General features: G+C 46.7%; 1 protein-coding gene across 1 annotated transcript in view; it reads left to right on the forward strand.

The window, feature by feature from the left end:
* Positions 1-20,070, forward strand: part of TNS3 (tensin 3) — a gene marked incomplete at both ends in the record, with an annotated part of 215,942 nt that overhangs the window by 17,615 nt on the left and 178,257 nt on the right. The window contains one exon of the mRNA XM_084247736.1: positions 3,831-3,868. Within this exon, the coding sequence (XP_084103862.1) occupies positions 3,831-3,868 (38 nt within the window). The remainder of the gene's footprint in view (positions 1-3,830; positions 3,869-20,070) is intronic.

The following is a 20,070-nucleotide window of genomic DNA, read 5'->3' on the forward strand; positions in this document are numbered from 1 at the left end:
ACAGGTGGATAGTAGAACATAGATAATAGAGCCTGGTTGCCAGGGAATGAGGGGTAGGTAAGTGGGGAGATGTTGGTCAAAGGGAAGAAATTTTCATTTATAATATAAATAACTTCTGGAGATCCCGCATACAGCATGGTGACTGTAGGTAATGACACCATATCATATAATTTGCTAAGAGTAGATTTTAACTGTTCTCAACACACACACACAAAGGTAACTGTGTGAGGTGATGGATGTGTTAATTAACTTGACTGTGGTAACTATTTCACAACGTAGACATATGTCAAATCATCATGTTGTAGACTTTAAATGTATACAATTTTGTCAATTATACCTCAATAAAATTGAAAGAAAACAAGAGTAGGAACTTTGGCTTCTGAGAAGAGTAGTAAATGAAAGAGACTGATGATCAAGTAAACATATTTGTGTTGCCCTCTTTGTGCCTGTGAGGTTTGGGGATGCATTTTGGCAGGGAGGTTCTGGAACTCTGTGGCTTCCCTTCTTTCTTGGATTACATGGAGAGGTGATCAGGTAAGTAAATCCTGGAATGTGTCTGTCCTGCTGTATCTGGGCCTCTCAAAGTAGGCCTACAACAGATAATAGTACACAGTTGTTTGATGAATGAAATATCATGTCTCTTCACAAATCCTGTCCCCAGTGGATAAAACAGGCAGAAGATCTGTTTCCCTTTCATGGTGCATAGTGAAAACTGAAAATCGCTGCATGGTGGGAAACTGATCCCTGTTGAGCCCGCATAGGTGGGTGCTCATCATCCTGTCGCCTTTCCACACTGTTTGTGTCCTATACAGAATTTCTCCTAGCCCTTTCTACCTGAGTTGAGCCTAGTCAGGCTTTGAGATGGTGAACAATGAGATGAATGCTGGAGAGGAAGGTGGGCCAAGGGGCTTTCAGAATAAATTTGGGCATTTAGCCCTGCCTGGGGGTGACTGAGTAGAGGGCTTCCTGATGGAGGAGGAGCTCCTGTCTTCTGCCTTTCAGAAAGAAACAAGTCAGCTTGACACAGAAAGATGTGATGTGTGAAAAATTTGAGACTCAGAGTTAGCAGAGCAGGGCCAAGGAGGTGCGTGAGGATGGTGAGTGGGTGCAGGGTTCAGGGAAGGGAGACCAGGGGAGCTACTGTCTGGGCCAGGGAGGATGTTAGGTCCATGCTGAGAAACTTGGCTCTTTCTTATGTGGGCAAAAGGACTGGAATCTATCCTGGACACTGTCTGCTTCAGTGTTTATAGTATGTCAGAAAGGCGGTATGTGACTGGGTGAGAAGCTGGGGCCCTGACTTGGCCCATTCACCCTCACAGTTTCTCCTTGATGGGGTAGCTGTGAGGATGGAATTCATTATGTGCTTGGGAAAGCGTCTTGCTCGGAACCAGGCCCAGGTCCCGTAGTGCGGGCAGTTGTCATTCTGAGGGAAGCCCAGCGTCCATCCACACTGCTGCTGTGGGGTGTAAAGTCCATCGCACTTTGGGAGTCACCTACCCACACCCCAAAACAATATCCACCTCTTGGGGGTCTTAGCCACAGCATTTGGGTGGTTTATGTGATTTCATGATTAGTTGACCTTTGTGGCTGAGAGGGTCTTGTCTCCACTGGCCCATGTCAGTGCTGTGCCCTAGTAGATCATCCACCATGATCTACTTTTACCTTCGTGGCTGTATTTCCACTGACCTAAGCCCTTATCAGGGTGCCTTGGCTGATTCTATTAATTATCTGCTGCTTTATAAAAAGTTGTCCCTTAAGTTAGAACCTTAATAGGAAAATAGCTTCTGTCATTTCTCACTGTTTCTGTGGGTTAGGGATTTGGGAATTTTGTGGCTGGACTCTTCTGACTCAGGATCTTAAGAGCCTGCATCACCTGAAGCCTGGCTGGGGCTGGAGGGCCTGCTTCCACGGTGGTACCCTCACGTGGCTGTTTGTGGGGGCTAAGCAACTCCCACATGGGGGGCTTCACTGTCCTGACTACAGGGCATCTGGCTCTCATCAGAGGGGTGATCCCAAGACTTGAGGACAAAGTGCCAGGCTGTGCCTCCACCATTCTGCATCATCAAGGAGACAGGTCCGATCCCTCGGTGGAGGGCACTGCACGTGGGCGTGAGTATCAGGAGCATGACTGATGCCACCTGGGCGACTGACACTGCATGGTGACAGGTGCCAGTCTCAGCCTGCTGAGCAGACCAACTGGGTCGATTCATTGGGTGTGGTTAGACTACCTGTGGGGCCGGGGGAATTCTTCACCTGGATTTCTGCTAGTTCTCCCTTACCCAAAAGCCAAGGGCCGCTCTTCAGCCCTCCTTTTTATATTGCTCTTTCCTGATGACCCCCAGCCCCTGGCTGTTTTCCTGTTTCTATTTTCAATCTGGCCTGAATGTCCCATTTGTTCCAATGGTGAGTCGACCTTGATTACAAAATCACTGGCCACCTTTTGGGTATACCTAGTAGAAGATGTAGAATAAATGTTTGTCTTTGTGAATCATCTGAAAAACCAGAGGCATAGGAGTAATTAAAAAAGTAGATCTGGCAAAGGTTGTAATCCTGGCTCTATTCTCCTTGATGTCCAGTGACTGCAGGCCGCCAGCCAGTCACAATGACTGCCGCCCACCATCTGTCACTTTGTCTGTTTTGTCCACCTTGAATCTTACATGCATCTTTCTGACTTGGTATGTCTATCCCCAGCTCACAGAAAGGAGAGAAATGTATGGGGAGTGAAAAATTGAAATGCTTAATCACAATTTGCGGCCTGTGTCCTAACCCCCAAGTCCTTCTTCTCCCGGGACTCTGTATACTCCTGAACATTAAGACTGCTTTGTGGTTTAAAGCAGGTCCTCTAATAGTTGATGTGGCACTGTAATAACCCTGGGAGAGGGATGAGGCCCAGAGAGGTGACTTGCCTTGCCTAGGGCAGTCCAGCTGGACAGGAACAGATGCTCCTGGGACACATATACCCCATCCTAGGTACCTTTCCATCATCCCAGAGGTATCCCCGTTGGCTCATGTGGGGAAAATACATCAGGTGCCTTCAAGCCTGAGATGGGGAGGTTTGGTGCCATCACTTTATTCCTCAGTATCTCCCTGTCCTGCCATCCTCTGTGCCTGGAAACATTGGCCAGGCAGGCCTGTGTGCCTGGGGCGGCTGTAGGAAAGGGGTGACAGGCTTTTATGTGGTGTCAGCACAGCTGCAGCCGCTGGAGGGGCAGTTCTGTGAAATCACATTGGTTCCGGCTCTAAATCTGCATTGTTAGGTTCTCAGAGCCGACACACTCTTCTCTCAGTCACACAATGGCCCCAGTGGGAGGATCCTGCAGGAATTTAGACATGGATTTACTCTGACAGGCTGTTCTTGGGTTATCCGGAAGTGGAAGGAGTGTGGAATTCAATGCGCCACTTTCTCATTAAAGTAGACTCCGGTCCGGATTCTTACGGTGCATTTTCAAGTTTCTTTTCTTTCTTCTGGGACAAGCTATAATTTCAGGCCAATGTTGATGCTTTCTACTGCCTAGAGTTACCACATTTCTGCTTCAGGGATTCCATTTGGCTGCATGTACCCTTGAGAAACTGATCTGTTTGCACTCTGCTCCCCAGAAGTCTCTGCCAGGAAGTCCCCACCTATGTCCTCAGGAGGGGCACTCACAGAACCCGGTGACTGGGCTCCTGTCACCATGTCACCCTGTGCTCTGTTGCAACTTGACATTGTGTCATAGGTGAAAAACCTCTCTCAATCAAATTTCCAAGGATTGAGAGAGTTTGGAGATGCAGAACTATCACTGCAGACACTGCTTAACATGCAGTTTTTTTTCTCTCTCTCTCTCTTCTAGCCTGCAAGTATTCCTGCCACAAGAAATGTGAAGCCAAGGTAAGGCTTGTGCTGCTTTCCCAGGGGGCTGCTCATAGCCAGATTGGCCTTCGATTAATGATATGCACCAAGAAGGGGACAGCTTTGGACCGTGGCCCCAGAAATGAAACTCTTAAGAAGTGTCTACTTGATGCTTTCCCACAGGGTATATACTTTTCATCTCAGGAATAAGCTGAGGAGCTATGAAATCCATGTTTTTAATTATAGAAAATAACTCTGAAGAATTTGGTTTCAGATAAGAATTCAGTAATTTTGTTCTGGCTGCGTCACAGTCCTTTCTCCATGACAAATGATCCCTTGTTTCTAATTACTCAACAAGCTGCTTTTTTGGGGGCAGAGAGAGGGTTGGGCTAGAAATCCAGGGCATAGTCCTGGCCTTGAGGATTTCTCTGACTTCTTTTAGAGGGTAGTTGTTCATAGATTGTGTGGGGTTTTCTGCTTGTCATGGGAAGCTGGGGGTCCTGCCTCAGGGAATAGTGGCACATTCCCTGGGGAGGTTACATTGCTGAATGGCCCGCAAGAAGCCCTGGAGGCTTGGCTGTGCTTAGGTGGGTGTGGGAGCCTGAGTAGGAGGCCTGGAAATGGTGTATGGGGTGTCACAGCTACTCCTGGGGGTAGGGAGGCTCTGGTTTTGTACCAGGATCATGGGATCTGTGCCTTCTATACTCCCTAGGCACAAGGTAACCCTACTGGTGCCAGAGAATGTGCACCCTTGTGCTGACTGGTTGGCCTGCCTTGGTGGCAGATATCCCATAGGTGATCCTGTGGCTGGAAATCCTGAGAGACGGGGTTTTAGAGAGCCTGGTGATTTTGTTGCTGTGGTTAGTGATTTTGGAGCATTTTCCCCTGGCCCTCATGCTCTGAGCAGAGGAAGTGCACGCTGGATGTGGACTTCTGTGTACTGTGAATTGGCTTCATCTGGGCATGTTTGACATGTGAGGACTAGGGGACCTGCTTTCCCACCCTCTCTACCGTATACACAATCACACACACTCAATAGGGTCCCATATGCATACATGCACACACAATAACTCACACAGGTGCACGTACTTCACACTCACGGAGGTACACACTCGGTTCACACTAATGCACGCATGCATAGATATGCACACATGTGTACATGCACACATCGCACACCCCCCTATGGCCACACACATGCAGTTGAAAGAACCATTGGCCAATCCAGCCCTAAGTTTTTTCAAGGAAAAGATTAAATGGTTTAGGAAAAAATCTTTTCATTGCACAGAACATGGAACACTCGTACTGTCCCCAGCTCCCAAGCTGGTCACCCTGCCTGCCCTCTCTCCTTCTTCCAAGGTGTCACATAATGTGCATTTCTGCCCTCCCTGTGGTCTTGCTGTGAAGAAGGCTTCCTCTTTCCGACTGAGCGAGGCACTCCTTGCTCATAGACACAGTTGATTGCTAGTCAAGCTTTATCTTAGGTCTGTGCTGCTCACAAATATGCTCAGCTCTTGGATGTGCTGTGTGCTTTTAATCCAAGTGACTGTATTAAAGAGATCCCTATGTGGTGGAGAGTTGGAAAATACCACCTTGGGGAGATTTGGATGAGTCTCCCAGACCCTGAGTATCTCAGTTGTAGAGAGCCTTGTCTTGCACAGCTTGTACCGCACACCCACAGTAGGGCAGACAAGGGAGAATGTCCCAAAGGTGCTGCCTGTCCTGTGCTGGCCCTGTATGTCTGTATGTGGGTGCACATGTGCACACATGTGCTCATGCATGTGTGTACATGTGTGCATGTGGGAATGTGTGTGCATGTGCCTGTGTGTGCCTCTTCTTGTAACAGTGTTGCTGGCCCAGCCCTTCCTGACCAGCTGCTGCAGCATTGAGCCTGATGCTGTTACACTGTTTCTTAATGGGGACCCAGCCCTGCCTATTTCTGGGATTGAATTCTTTGGGTTAAAGGATATTCTAAAAGTCATACCTCTCACTAATTCTGGTATTTCACACTGCAGGAATGGGCAGTTTTTGGGAAAAACTTTTACTCTTATTGGATAGTGACTGGGGCAGGATCGGGGGAATATATTACTATTCATGTTTTTCTGTAAGGTGGTTCATAGTGGCAGGAGCAACAAAAACAACCCCTCTTGTCATTCTTAAACCATGCTAAGGCTGTGGGGGATAGAAAGGTTCTAAATTCTCAGCTGTCTCTGGAAATGATGTAAGTGGGGGGGGGGTCAGCTATGTCTCATGGAAGCCACATTGTGACTCTCCAGATGTTTGGGTACTTGGTTACTGCTTCCATGGGCTCCCTAAACACAGGCACACCTGATTTTATGGGGGATGGGGAAGATTGATAAAGAACACAGGCTCTCGTCTAAGGTCTCCTTGATCAGGCTGCTTACTGACTTGGGGGTGGCATGCTCTGTGTGGTTTCCTCTGTGAGGAGCACCCCCTTTGCTTGGTACATTCCCAGAGCTTGTTAGTATATTAAGGTGTAGTGAACCCCACTGCCTTTGTCAGCACTCTGTTGCCACCACAGTTACCATCAGAGGCTCCTGACTCAGCTGGAGAGGGCCCTTCCATGGATTCGGAGTTGTGGGAGAGCCATGCTGCAAAAATGGCTCAGGGGTCTCCAGACAGGGAAACTGAGTCAGAGGTGGGCCATGGGGCTCCTTCTTCATGTGTAAATGGGTGAATAACATTTCCTATGATCTTGTGATTGTTGCTAGCTGTTGATTATGATATAATAGTTATTTAGGCTTTGGGGAAGTCAAGGTGTGTATAAATATTGGAAAGTTTGGAATTCCAGACATTGTGCTTTGCGGGTGGCTATGCTTGCTCATGGAACCACTTGAGCTGTTCAGGTATTGTGACTGGGGGTTTTCCTGGCTGATGGTTTACTCATTGACAGGAGGAAAAAGGAAGTAGGAGAAATAAAAGCTGTTTTAGGAGGCAGGCCATGGAGCATTGACATGGGGCTGGGGAGGACAACTCCTGGTAGTGTTTGCCAAATATGGCAAAGGGAGGGTTCCATTGAATTTTGGTGAGCAGCGGAATCACATCCTTGTCACTGATGCTCCGGGCACATCCCCTCTTGTCTGTCCCACAGAGGCACTTGCTTTAGAGGAATGGTCAGTTCAGGGTATCTGTATGACCTGGAATCATCAGCAGTTATATATATCTCTGGGTAGATTCTTTTAAACCCGAGGCCCTGCATAGGGACAGACAGGGCTGGCAGAGCTGGTGGGCACAGGGTGTCCCAAACAACTCCTGACTGGCTTAGAAGGTGCCTATGTCCCACCCTCACCTGCACAGCATGCCTCCCAAAGCCAGCTCTCCTCACTTCTTTCTGGGTACATCTGGATGGCACTCTCATTGTTCAAACAGGACTCAGGTGCCCCCCAGCTCGGTGAGGTGGAAGCTCGGTTTCATCAGGGAGAGGTGCCAGGCCTTGTCCAGCTCTGACTCCTGCTTGGGCCCCTGCTTACTGGGTCATTGGTGTGACCACCACGTTGTCTAAGCTGGGAGAAATGCCTGCTTCCCTGCTACCTGAAGCAGAGCTCTCTGCCCTGGGCATGCTGTCTCTGAAGAGTCTGATCAGAGGGGCCCTGACTGTGCCCCAGGAACCCCGAACCTCTTCTGCCTCAGTCATCCTGGACCTGCTCTTTTACTGCCTTCACTGCCTCTCAGCTGTGAGCTGAGTTGTGGCTGTGTTTGGTGCAGGGACCTCGCAGATAGTCTGGCTGTCTTCTAGATGACAGCTCTTCGTCATGGGAGTGTGAGTGAGGCCCATAGTCTATGACTTCCTCAGAAACTCTTGCAGATGTCTGTGCTGGCTGAACTGACTTAACCATTAACTTACATGCCTGGTAATTAATCTTTACCTTCAGATTAGCTCTCCTCTCCAAACATGAGCCATAGCTTCCTACTTGGGACCCACTGTGTCTGGGGGTTGTCACGGGGCCCCTCATCTCACTGGATGAGCAAATGGAAATCTAGGAGGAGAAAGCACTTGCCTGCTGTCACACAGCTTCCATGTCCAGTGTCCGGGGTGCAGGACGTCCGAAGACTGGTTTTGCTGATCCAAGGGTGGGATAGTGCTTAGAGCTCTTCAGGTTTTACTGGTGGGGCTGCTGTTGGCCTGAGCACGCCCTGCTTACCTGACTCATCTGGTTCTGCTGCCGCCAAAATCCTCTTAACTCCAGCCCTGTGGCCAATTCCCCTGAAACATGGATGGGCTCAAGCATCACAGCCCGAGGCTTTGGGGTTCAGGCCCTCCTTGGGCTATGTCTGCTTTTATCCCCATGAAGGACACCCTGAGAACTGATGACCAGCCACTCCCAGGGCTTTGCTCACATCTCTGTTGACCACTGAAGTCTCACCCCCTTTCCTTCAGTGACAACTTCTCTGAGACCCTAGTCCTCCCTGGAGACATAGCAGAAACAGGGTCTCTTCTGCTACTTGCAGCTCCCAGTGCACAGAGGTGGACCTGAGTTGTTAGGAACATTGAGTCCAAGGGAACCTGCTGCAGCTCAGAGATGTTGCTATTAAAGGAGTCAGAGGAGGCCTGAGTGCCAAGCTGCAGTCATGGAACTCCTGGTGCCGCCCCACCTTTGTGTCCATGCCCCCAGGGGCTCCAAAGCCCTCACTGCCCAGAAGCCCACCAGCCAGCCCTGCTCTGCCAGGAGCAGTGTCGTCCTTCCCGCAGCTCCAGGGACCTTACCCTCTGCCTCTGCGGCACATAAGTGGAGTGAGCATGCCATGGGTGTGGGTCAAAGGAATCAGTCTGGTGGCACTTGGAGCACTCAGGAGGCAGGGAGGCCTTTATCCTCTGTGGTATCAGTGTTCATAAGAGGACCCAGAACTTTCCTAGAAACCTGAATGACCTGAATTTGTTGGTAAAAAGGGAGAACTGAGAAATTTTTCATAGAAGACAGCTTGCTTTTGAGGTTTTCTGTGCTCACTGTTTCCGGTTCCCACCTATATACCCTGTGGTTTTAGGCAGCATGATAATGGATCTTGGCAATCCTACAGGGTGATTTTAGGGATGATATGCAAACATACATCTAAATAGCTTACCCAGTGACTGGGGTTTAATTCTTGCTCTGAAATAGTAGAAATCAGCTTCATTGTGGAGGGATTCTTAAATGGCTGAACACTTTTCCATTTATTCAGTTTTTCCTCAAAGTCTCCCTGGGAGGTAGCCCCTTTCCTGCTTCAGTCTTATAGCTGACAGTGGGCGCTTGAAGGAGCCTCCTAGCCCACCCAGGGAGAGGGCCTGATTGTCTTTTCTACCCCAGCTTGAGCTGCAAATGCTGGCACTGGCCTCTCTAGACTGCCTCAGTAAATGTTTACATGTCCTTGCCTCCTCCTTCCTCACTACTCCTTGCACTAAGAGAAGTGCCAGTTAATTTTCAAATAAGCCAAGTCAAATATTTCCTGAGCTGGGTGCCTAGGAGATGACTACAGATCTCTTCCAGCCTGTGGACCATCTCAGATCAACCCAGGAGTTCCTTCTGGACAGAGGATCCATTTAGTCACCTGGTAGACAGATATGTGCCCGTGCTTTAATGTTTGATGCTGAGTTTTGTTTGTTTTTTAAAAACGATAGAACAATTTTATATTCATAGAAAAATTGAGGGGAAGTGCAAAAAATTCACACATCTTCACACAGAGACCCTCCCGACTATAAGGTCAGTGCATTTGGTACAATTGATGAGCCAATTTGGATAGATTATTAATTAAAGTCCATAGTGTAGGTTATGGTTCACTCTTGGTGTTGCATATGGACTTGCCCATGTGTCCACCATTATAGTATCATAAAGAATATTTCCATTCCCCTAAAACCCCTCTGTGCTCCACTTAGTCATCTCATCAACCCCCACAATCCTCTAACTCCTGATGTTTTTACTGTTTTCATAATTTTGCCTTTTCCAGAATGTCAGAAAGTTTTACTCATACACTGCATAGTCTTTTCAAAATAACTTCTTGGCTTAATGGTATGAATTTACATTGCTCTATATCTTTTTGTGGCTGGACACCTCATTTCTTTTAAGCCCTAAAAAATATTCAAGAGTCTGGATGCATCACATGAAAGTAAGGTGCCTGAGTTGCTTCCATATCATTTTTTATTGAGTGTGTGCAATTTTTCACTAGAGTCCAATAAACAGTTCTTAAGTCCAAATAACTCTGTTCTTCTTGGAGCCACTTTTGTTCCTTTTTTCTCTAAGAGCTTTTTCCTGGTGACTATCTTCTGTCCAATTAGACTCACTTTCCACATTTCACATTTAGCTTGTTTTATTTTAAAAGATATCTCTAAAGATTTTATTTATTTTTGCGTAGAAGAACTGGGTGTAGGCCAGAGATGCAGGGAATGCAGGGATTCACCAGAGACAGAGTGGGGTTTTACTGTACACTGCTGAGGGGCGTGGCGGGTGAGATAGGAGAGGTTTGCTGCGCCATGTGGGTCAGCTCTGTGGCTGGGGATGGAACTCAGGTGATAGCACTGAGACTTATTCCTTAGGCCACCAGGGAGGCCCCACATTTAGCATGTTATAGGATGTGTTCCTGGCTGTGACTGTTTTCCTCCTACCACACTCTCTTTGTGAGGCCCAGAGTTGTGCTCTTTGTACCAGCAAGTGTGTGTGGTGGAACTGGTTAAGGGGGCACCGTTTCCTACAGGCGTGGTGATTTCTTTGCATGGATTTAATGTTTTTGAACCCAAAATAACCTTGGCTCAGACCTGGGACATTGATTGTGAGTCTGGGAGCCTTCTTGAACTCAAAGACAGTGGTGAGATGGAGCTACAGTTACCTGCTGTGTCTATATCAATCCTCTTCTTCTTGACTCAGACTTTCTCACTAAATGCCCCCGGTTTGGCAGCTGGGGACTTCTGTTTGTGGGCACTGCTTGCTGGGTGGCATGTGGCAGGTGATGACGAGATCACATGACTGCGTCGTTGAATGTCTTTTATTTCATCACGACTGGTTTGCGCTTTAGTGTGGCCCAAGTTTAAGCTATATTTATGTAGGAATTATTAGTTCTGCCCCCCAAAAAGTTCAGAAGGCGATACTCTTTTGAAGTAACACATTTATTGCATTTTATTTATTTATTTATTTATTTATTTATTTAAGATTTATTTATATATTTTTACAAGCACTGGGTACAGTCAGAAGTGCGAGAGGGTGAGAGAATTCACCAGAGCCAGAGTGGGGAGCAAAGCAACAGGCTGATGAAATACACTGCTGAGGGGAGCAGCAGGCAGCAGGAGAGGTCTGCGTACCATGTGGGACCCTCACTGGCGGCCGGGGATCGAACTGGCGCTGCAGAGGCTGTGGGCCGCCTCGCAGCCCAGCACTCAACCGCCACGCCACCAGGGGAGGCCCAACACATTTATTTTATTTTATTTTATTTTATTATTTTTTAATTATAATTTCTTTTATATTCCCCATACAATTGCAACCCCCTTATTTTGACCCCAATCCCTCCCCTTCCTGCCCCCCACACCCCATAGAGTGTCTCTGGTTCATAGTTGTTTGTTGATTTTAATTTTCACTTTCTTATAGTTATTCTTTTTCCTGGTCCCTTATTTAAGTTTTCTAGATTCCTGCTATGAGTGAGACCGGCCGGTATTTTTCTTTTTCTTTCTGGCTTATTTTGCTGAGCATGATCCCTTCCAGCGCCATTATTTTAAATAAATTGTCTGATTTAAAAATCTGCCCTGCCCTGTAGTGCCTCTCTGGTAGTACAAGGGATTAAGTCTCAGCATTCTGAAGCTATCTGCAGCCACTGCAGCACAAGTTCGGTCCCCAGCCAGGGAGTTAAAGCACATGGCACAGCAGACCTCTCTGGTCTTGCCCGCTGCTCCCCTCAGCAGTGTATTTCAGTAGATCTGCCTGTTATGCTCCCCACTCTGTTTCTGGTGAACCCTCTAACTCCCCCGCATCTCTGGCCTGCACCCCAGCTCTTGTATGCATAAATAAATCTTTAAAAAAAATCTGCCCTGTTTCCTCCTAATGTTCAATTTTTCATCTACTTTGTGTCCTGGTTAATAAAGGCCTTCACAGGTACCTGATATGTACTGAACTCATTTGGGGCACCGCATGCCTGTATGGCCTGTGAGCTGATCCCCAGCACCATCCAGTCTGGGCAGGAGATTGGAAGGGCGGCGGAGACAAAGCTGGGTTCCAAGTGTACTTTGCTGTTTAGACCAGGCCTTTTGCCATGGCCCTGGAACTCACTTATGAAGTGCATCCTTTTTGTTCCTGCCCCTGCTCTAACCCTAGGAAGTGCTGTCCCACCTGGTCCCCTTCCCAGCCTCTGTGATCTGCCACACGCATGTTGTCACAAATTCCCCGTTGGTGAGTGGTCTTTGAAGTGGGGGCAGCTGAGCCTGGCCACTGCTCAGGTTTCACAGAATTTGTTATTGGAAATGTTGTCAGAGCTGGGAGCACATCTGTGCGCCACAGTTTAGGGGAACACTTGCTTTTTGCTCAGTGATGTGTGTGCTGTGGCTGGGAATGTTGCACAGGTTGGTGCCTTGTGTGCTATCTCAAGGCTGGACTCAGACCTGATGTCAACTCCAAGAGCATTTTGTTTTAATTAATGACAAAATTATTGAAATAGAAGCAGTGTCATAAGGTGAATTTTGCAGAGCTGCAAATATTTAACTGTATACATTTTGGAAGATTCTTTCAAGATCAGCCCTTCCTGTTGATAAGACCCCAGTGACAAATTAGCCAGTGGCTTATGTTTCCCATGTCCCTAGGACTTGGGAGAGAGGAATGGTGGCGGTAACGGTTTGCAGTGTTTTTAGTTCATTAGTTCCAGTTTATTATTGGACCCACTTGTGCAAAGTAGATCTATGAGATGATCAAATGCGGTTCTTTCTGTTTGGAGTCTCAAAAACTTGAAATTCTCCAGTTGGGAAATCCTGGGCCTGTTCAAGCAAGCCAGCTGCTGAGGCTGGGGAAGAGGAGAAGGCAACGGGGCTCTTCACCTGAGCAGCTTTCCAAGTGGTGGACAGCCCTACCACGGTACCCAGTGCCCTCCCTGGCATCCATGACATCAGCTGCTTCCGTATCAGTCCACTTCTCCTTGACTCATATGCTCCTTTCCAAAGTTTAGAAGGACATCTGTTATTACTCACGCCCTTTGCTTGCCCTTTCCTTTCTTTCTTGTAACTCTAAGACCCGCCTTCCCAGTGCTCAGTCATGGTGGACATTCGGTATTCCAGGCATGGAGCCAGCCTGCCAGGTCTCGGGGTGACTGAGAAATGCGGGCTCTTTATTCTTGCTGGGGACTTTGCTTGCTTTCTAGGCACTCAGCTGCATTTCTTCTTCTGTTACCAACCAGATCACTCACGTGGCTGCTCTGTGTGGATGTGGTCTGCTCTGCACCTGGCAGTATGATTTCTGCAGATTACAGGGACTTCCCAGGGGTATTTTGGGGGTGGCTAGGACACCACATTCTTTCCATGAGAGGAGGTTTCAAGCCACCGCTTGTTTTCCAAGGCCACCTCAGCTCTGCCCATGCCCTTCATTGTCTTCCTGCTACCAATATCACCGTTTTCTTCTTGCCCTTCAGGGAGGACGACATGGAAGACTATGGGGACCTCAGCAGGCCTCCTCCTCAGGCAGGGACCTTGACCATTTTCACCACACCCTCAGACATCCCCTGCCTCATGGCAGTGCCCAAGGGTATACATGTCCCTGGAAGCCATCTGGTCAGAGTTGCTGATGGTCACCGGCCAGCACTGAGGTCAGGACCAGGGCCGTGACGGATCCTCCTCAAAGCTGACAGCTGCCTGTGCCCTGGGAATATTGCTGTGTGGCAGCTGCATGCCTGTCTTTTTGAGATTGCTTGCTGTATACCTGAGGAACATTTGCAATTAAGTTGCTGGTTTTATTTTTGTTTGGCTACTTCTCCAGTACAGGTTTCATATTAAAGCCCTATTGCTCCCGCTTTCAACTACATTTTTAGCAGAAGTATGAAAGCAATCAACTAAGCACTTGAATTTCCAGCTCCAAATTTTAATTTGTAAAATAAAACTTTCAGCATGTGCTTTGTTTTTTCCCTGTTAAGGCTATTCATTTTGAGCAGGGATTAAGGAAGCCTGTCTTCCATTTTCCTTCAAGCACAGAAATAGTTCATGTGATGCCTTCTGCCTGCCTACTGGGACCACGGCACAGTTTACATTTGTGCATTTCTAGGCCTTTTGACATCTGTCTTCTCAGGCGCTGTGTTCAATGCCTTGCTACTGCAAGAACTTTCTGGAGCTGGCAGGCTGCCCTTCAGTCATGGAGTAGTACTGCCAGCTCCACTCAGAACCTACAGATAACAAACTCACAACTGACTCTTTTTTTTTGATGGGGAGGAGAGAATGTCTGCTTGGCTAAAATATGCTAGGAATAAGCAATTCTGATTCCAGAGTCTTTATCTAAAGGCTTTTAGTTCGTTTTCTTTGCTTTAAAAAAACATTTGGGGGCAATTGCCTAGGACTGTGGGACTTATTAGAAAGCTTCCTGCTGCGGAGGGAGAGCCAGGACCTCTGCTCTCTGGAGGGGAAGGCAGGAAGTAACTGGTGGCACTTGAGGGCAGACCTGATAGTGGGACCACGTCCGGTCAGATGGGAAGAGGGTGCACGTGATTCTTAGGTTTGCAAATGGGGTTCTGGGTGGAGAGGGAAGACATTAGCAGGATGTTGTAAACATAGACAGTGTTTAGCTTCATTTGGGGTGAACTAATGTGGAGGTACTGGGGCTATTTATGTGGCTATTCAGAGTAAATACAAAGTAATGCTAAATTGCATTTTTTAAAGATTGTGTAAGTTGCAAATTATTAAAATTTATTTATTTATTTATTTATTTTTTTGTCAGCATGTCCCTGGCTCAAAGGATAGTTGGGGAAAAACAAACTATTTTTGTATCATTCTTAGACACATTTGACAAAATCCTTTTTGGAAATTCCCTTCAGTTTCCCCCTTTGTGGAACATACCATTTCCTTCCTTAAATAACTGCTGTTTGTGTTTGTTCCTTGTCTTCCTTTCTGTTTTTTAATAAGAAGGAGAATGTTAGAAGTGTCATAGGGGTCATATAGTTTCTAACTTCTTCTTTTAAAGAAAAGCAAAAGCACATACTTCACTTGTCATTTGTCTTAAAATTTCAGAACAGTTGCTCTGTTTCTCCTGACTCGATTGCACATGGAATTTTTGCCATTTGGGGCTGATCTAGTTGAGGTGTGACGTTCCTGTCCCTGTCTCCTTTTGCAAAGATACCCTGTCCACAAAGTTGTCCATGTAGAGCGTATGTGGTGACCTGGTAGGGGGAGAAAGAATGGGTACTGGATCCTGGTGGTGGGAGGGAAAGTGGAGGGCGGCTTGATGGGGAGTAGGGCACACTATAATTTAACATAAGCCTCTGATGCAAAGCCTTGAGATTTTCCCTTCTCTCCAGCTGACTGTAAGGCACTTGAAGCTATATCTTATATTTAAAAAAAAATAGTTTTTGTTTAAAGTTGAAACATATATTCAGAAAGATCATATATCATAGGGAGACAGCCTGATATATTTTGATGGTTGACAAATCTGTGAGATCACATCACAGGTGAGAAGACGGAGCACGATGGCACCCCACAGCCCTCTGGGCCTCTGAGGACACTTGCATGCTTCACTCAGCTGGCTCACTGGCTTGTGCACTTGAAGCAGGTGGATACCCATGGTGTGCACTTAGACATGTCCTCCTTGTTCCACCATCGTCGCCTACGAGTGCCTCATTAATCACTGTGTGGGGTCCTTAATGTCTTGTGCTTTTCAGAGTGTTAATTTAGAGTTCCCCTCTCTTCCCATCCTACCGTCACCTTGGGACACAGTGAAGAGTGCGACTTGTCTGCCATGCTGGAGTTCTGGGTATCTCTCAGCACTTCGTTCTGTTTACCTCTTTCCTCCTCTCTGTTCCCTATTGATGGGGGTGTGGCAAAGTCACCTTCTAAAGAGTTCTGTGACACCATACCTTTGAAAACTCACTGCACGCCTCCCCTGGGATGCATTGCAAGTAGCAGACAGGCAACTGGCAGTTATCGTAATGAATTAAGATGTAGATTATAATTATTTTTAAAAGATTTTTATTTTTTTTAAATTTATGAATACAAGAACCTGGGTGTATGCTAGAGGTGTGGGGGTTGAGAGGATTCAACAGAGACAGAGTGGAGAGCAGACCAGGCAGATCTACTGAAATACACTGCTGAGGGGGGCAGCGAGAGAGACAGGAGCGGTCTGCTGCGCCATGTAGGTTAACTCCCTGGCTGGGGATGGAACTCATGCTGCAGTGGCTGGTGATGGCTTGATAGCGCTGAGACTTAAACCCCTGAGCCACCAGGGAGGGCCCAAGATGAAAATTACTTCCCAACACCAATATTTTAATTATTGTTAATTACCAATGACTTATGAAACATATCCAGATTGATTATGATGTACCTGATAAGGAATGACTGAAATTGAGACCTGGAATTTTCTCAAGGAAATGGATCTAATAATTTTGGTACAATTAAATCTTGATCCGTAGTATTTTAAATGATCAAGTAAAAATAATTTTTAAAAGACTCCTTAAACTAAATGTTTTATTTCTCTGCAATGAAGATGGAAATTTATGATTTTTTTAATGGTTCTTTAACAAGCTATTGTCATCTTCATCATTGTATATCGTCTGTTTTTTCTCTTCAATATGATAAGGAAGGACTCTTATAAGTGATGGCTTCTAGGGGGTGTGCAGGCCCCAGTGCTGATCTTGCATAATCACCTGGGGTCTTGGACAGAGTGTCAGTTTCCTTAGCTGTAAAGTGGGAGTATGCTAAGATTCTAGGTTTCCCTGCCTTGTCTGTTTTGGTAAGACTCAGACAGGTTACCAGTCAGTCTCTGAGCAGTTGTTGCCCTGTGCCTGCCTATATGTGGTTTAGCCACCTTGACAAGAGTGCCAGAACATATCAGATTCACCTGAGATTTCTGATCTGAGCGTGTTACTGGGAACGAGCACTATTTTATTACATAAATGATATTATATTCTTTGCAAATATAGATGATTTTTTTGTTTCAACCCAAGAAAGATCTGACCCTGGCTGGGGGCCATGTGCTTTAGTTGGGTAAAGGAGGCACAGTTCAATAGCCTGGGTAAATGTGTAAACGTGAGTGTTTGATGCAAGCACATAGCTACTTTGCTAATCCACCTGGTGTAAGTGCATGACTGAGTTCTAAAATCCATCAGAAATTGCAGAATGTCCCAGCTCTGCAGTGGACCCAGCTTGCATTGCTACACCTGGCCCCACTGAAGCTTTGTTTGTTCATGAGCCCTGAGCCCACTACCTATGAGCCTATCCTGACCTCAGTGTCAGTTGGATCTGGACAGACCAATGAAATTGAAAGTGGACTAATCAGGTTCAGGCTGATTAGTGCCATTCAAGGTTTTTGAGACCATTGAGGACTGAAAATGAAGCCATCTAATTTTGGCACCAATCAAACAGCTGAGATTGTACACAGTCCAGTCAGGCTGGAAAGGTGAGGACCCTGAAGAGGATACAAGCCAGAGCAGAAGCCAACTTGATGATTCATCAGATGGCTTCTTAAGAGATTCATTGAACAGACGGCTGCAGACCCACTCATCAGCCCCTTTGCAGACAGATCTGTTGGGACTTTGAGATGTCCACACACCTCCACAGACTGAGACCTCCACAAGCCTTTACTTCATGCTGCACCCTAATCACTGCCTCTGGCCTTTCCTCTGACACCACCTGCATAAAGTACCTCACTACCAGCTTGGGCCCCATGTTTCTAAAAGAACTGTTTGCTGTTGGATTATGCCAACACCTGTCAAAGAGCTGTCACACTGGTGTCCCTGGCACTACTTCCTTGTGACTGGTGCTAATAGGCACTGCTCACTGGCACTGCTGATGTGTCCAGGCACATCCAACATTGCTTCCTTGTGCTGATGTATCCAGCACTGTCCAGTTGGGTGTGTGGTGCTCTCCAGACTGGCTTTTGGACAGCTGCTATGGGCTGCTGTTCTGTCACCTCAGCAGCCCCATCAGTGGACAACTCCAGCTACACTATGAGTTGGATCCCGGTCCACTGTTTACAGGTGTGCTACCAGGTCCAGGCTCTCATCAAAGGCAAAGCACCATCTTGCATGAGCAGCCATTGTTTTGGACTGGACACTGTGGACACTATTGGGGTAGTATAACCAGTCATTTGTGGTCTAAAAACTTTCATTTTTCCAAATCTCCCCTTTGTTAGTAAACCCCATTGTTGCACTGTGAGCCCGAATGGTGGCCTGCAATTGTGAGCACACTGGTGAGAACCACAAAGAGTGACCTGTGCCCCACCTTGGCTCTGTTTTGCTTTCTTTGTTAAAACAACTGTGTCATGCATGCTCTTTACTAGCTGCTTATTCACTTTAAGGAAAAATAAGATGAAGTAATTATGGCGATTGCCCTGCTCTCTCTTCTCATCCCTTGATCATGGCAGGCCAGAAGTTCAATTGCAGTTTTTAGGGCAGCATGTTTTCTCATGGGGTTTAAAGAGGCTAAATTGGGTTTTAATGCTCACTGGGAGAACAGAGTTTCCTGGGGAATGTGAACCTAATTAGGGATTCCATAGTCAAAACTAGACAAATGACAGACAGAAGCAAATTTAAGGAAAAGCTCTGGAAAGTTAAGGAAAAGATCCACAGTTTGTACAGTCCCATATGCAGACATTCTGTCATTGTTGGAGATCAGGCTAGATGGTCTAATCCTGCGCCTCTCCACCCTCACTGGGACCCCCATACGCCAGAGGAACATTTGTGGACATGCCATCTCTCATATTGCAGCCCTCCTGGGCCCTGCCTGGATGATGTTGTTCCTGGTGGTCTTGGGAGAATATGTTGTGTTGGCCTTGGTTCTACATTTACTGGTCTGTCAGACTTTTAAGGTGGGTGTTATGGGCTGTATATCCCACCACCCCAAATTCACATGTTACAGCAACTTGAACTGACTAAGAGAGTTGTTATTTAAGCAAACCTCTTAGAATATCAGTACTATTGTAGAGGGGAATTTCCTTCTCGTTCTACCCCCTTTTTATAATAAATGATAGGTAGTAATAAAAATAGTTGGACAGTTTATCTTTCTCAGTCTTATGTAATGGGTGGATGTAATCATCTTGCTACTTTATTGACATACAAAGCAAGAAATAGAAGTCATAAAATAATAAAAGTGCCCTTTGAGAAAGGCCCTCACCCTCTTTTCCCCCAGACTACTGCTCTTTGTAGACAAGGCCTAAGTCACCTTGCTTTTATATAATGCAGTCCTGTGGCCAGCAGATACTTCGGATCTTTTTTTTTCCTGAAGATTTATTTATTTATTTATGCATACAAGAACTGGGGTACAGGCCAGAGGTGCAGGGGGTGAGAGGATTCACCAGAGACAGAGTTGGAAACAGAACAGGCCAACTGACTGAAATACACTGCTGAGGGGAGCAGCGGGTGAGTCAGGAGAGGTCTGCTGCGCCATGTGTGTAGCTCCCTGGCGGACTGGGGATCAAACTCATGTTACAGAGGCTGCAGACAGCTTCATGTGCTGTGCTTAACCCCTTGTGCCACCAGGGAGGCCCCACTTCAGATCTTAGTCGCTTCTCCAGCACCCAGTTCCGAGTGTGAGAGGGAGAAGGTGGTCTGTGACTATGATTATGATTTGGGAGAGAGAAGGCTGCAGTTCTCTTTACAATATATTTCCTTAATGACACAATGTGTGCATAAAGTGATGCCTTTTTCCTTGACTTAATTCAGCAAATTAACTTCAAACCTGTCAGCAGGTGATTGACTAACCCTTTTTTTCTCTCCCATTTGTGCTCGGTTTTAATGTCTGTGATGGCAGATGGATTTATTTTTGGCTCGTGTGTACAGATATTTTATGCTTTTTAATAACTGTTGGTTGGTACTGATGAGATGAGCTCCCCTTTCAAAATCCTGGCATGAACATTTGCTCATGCTGGCTTAATGCCAAAATGGGGAGAACTGTGTGCCCAATTACCTGGAAAAGCAGCAGGAATAATTGGCAGGCAGAGACCGAGATGCTGGCTGTCACTCTCTTGCTGAGTGTGCGAACCACGCCGTGTCTGGGGGTGCGGTTTCCTCGGAGGTCCGAGGAACACTCATGTGAGTAGAATGATTGGAATTTCCAGTGATTCAGAAAAGGTTGAACTGGGTTTTACCTTCAC

This window comes from Talpa europaea, assembly GCF_964194135.1.
Source record: "Talpa europaea genome assembly, chromosome: 11".
Lineage (NCBI taxonomy): Eukaryota > Metazoa > Chordata > Mammalia > Eulipotyphla > Talpidae > Talpa > Talpa europaea.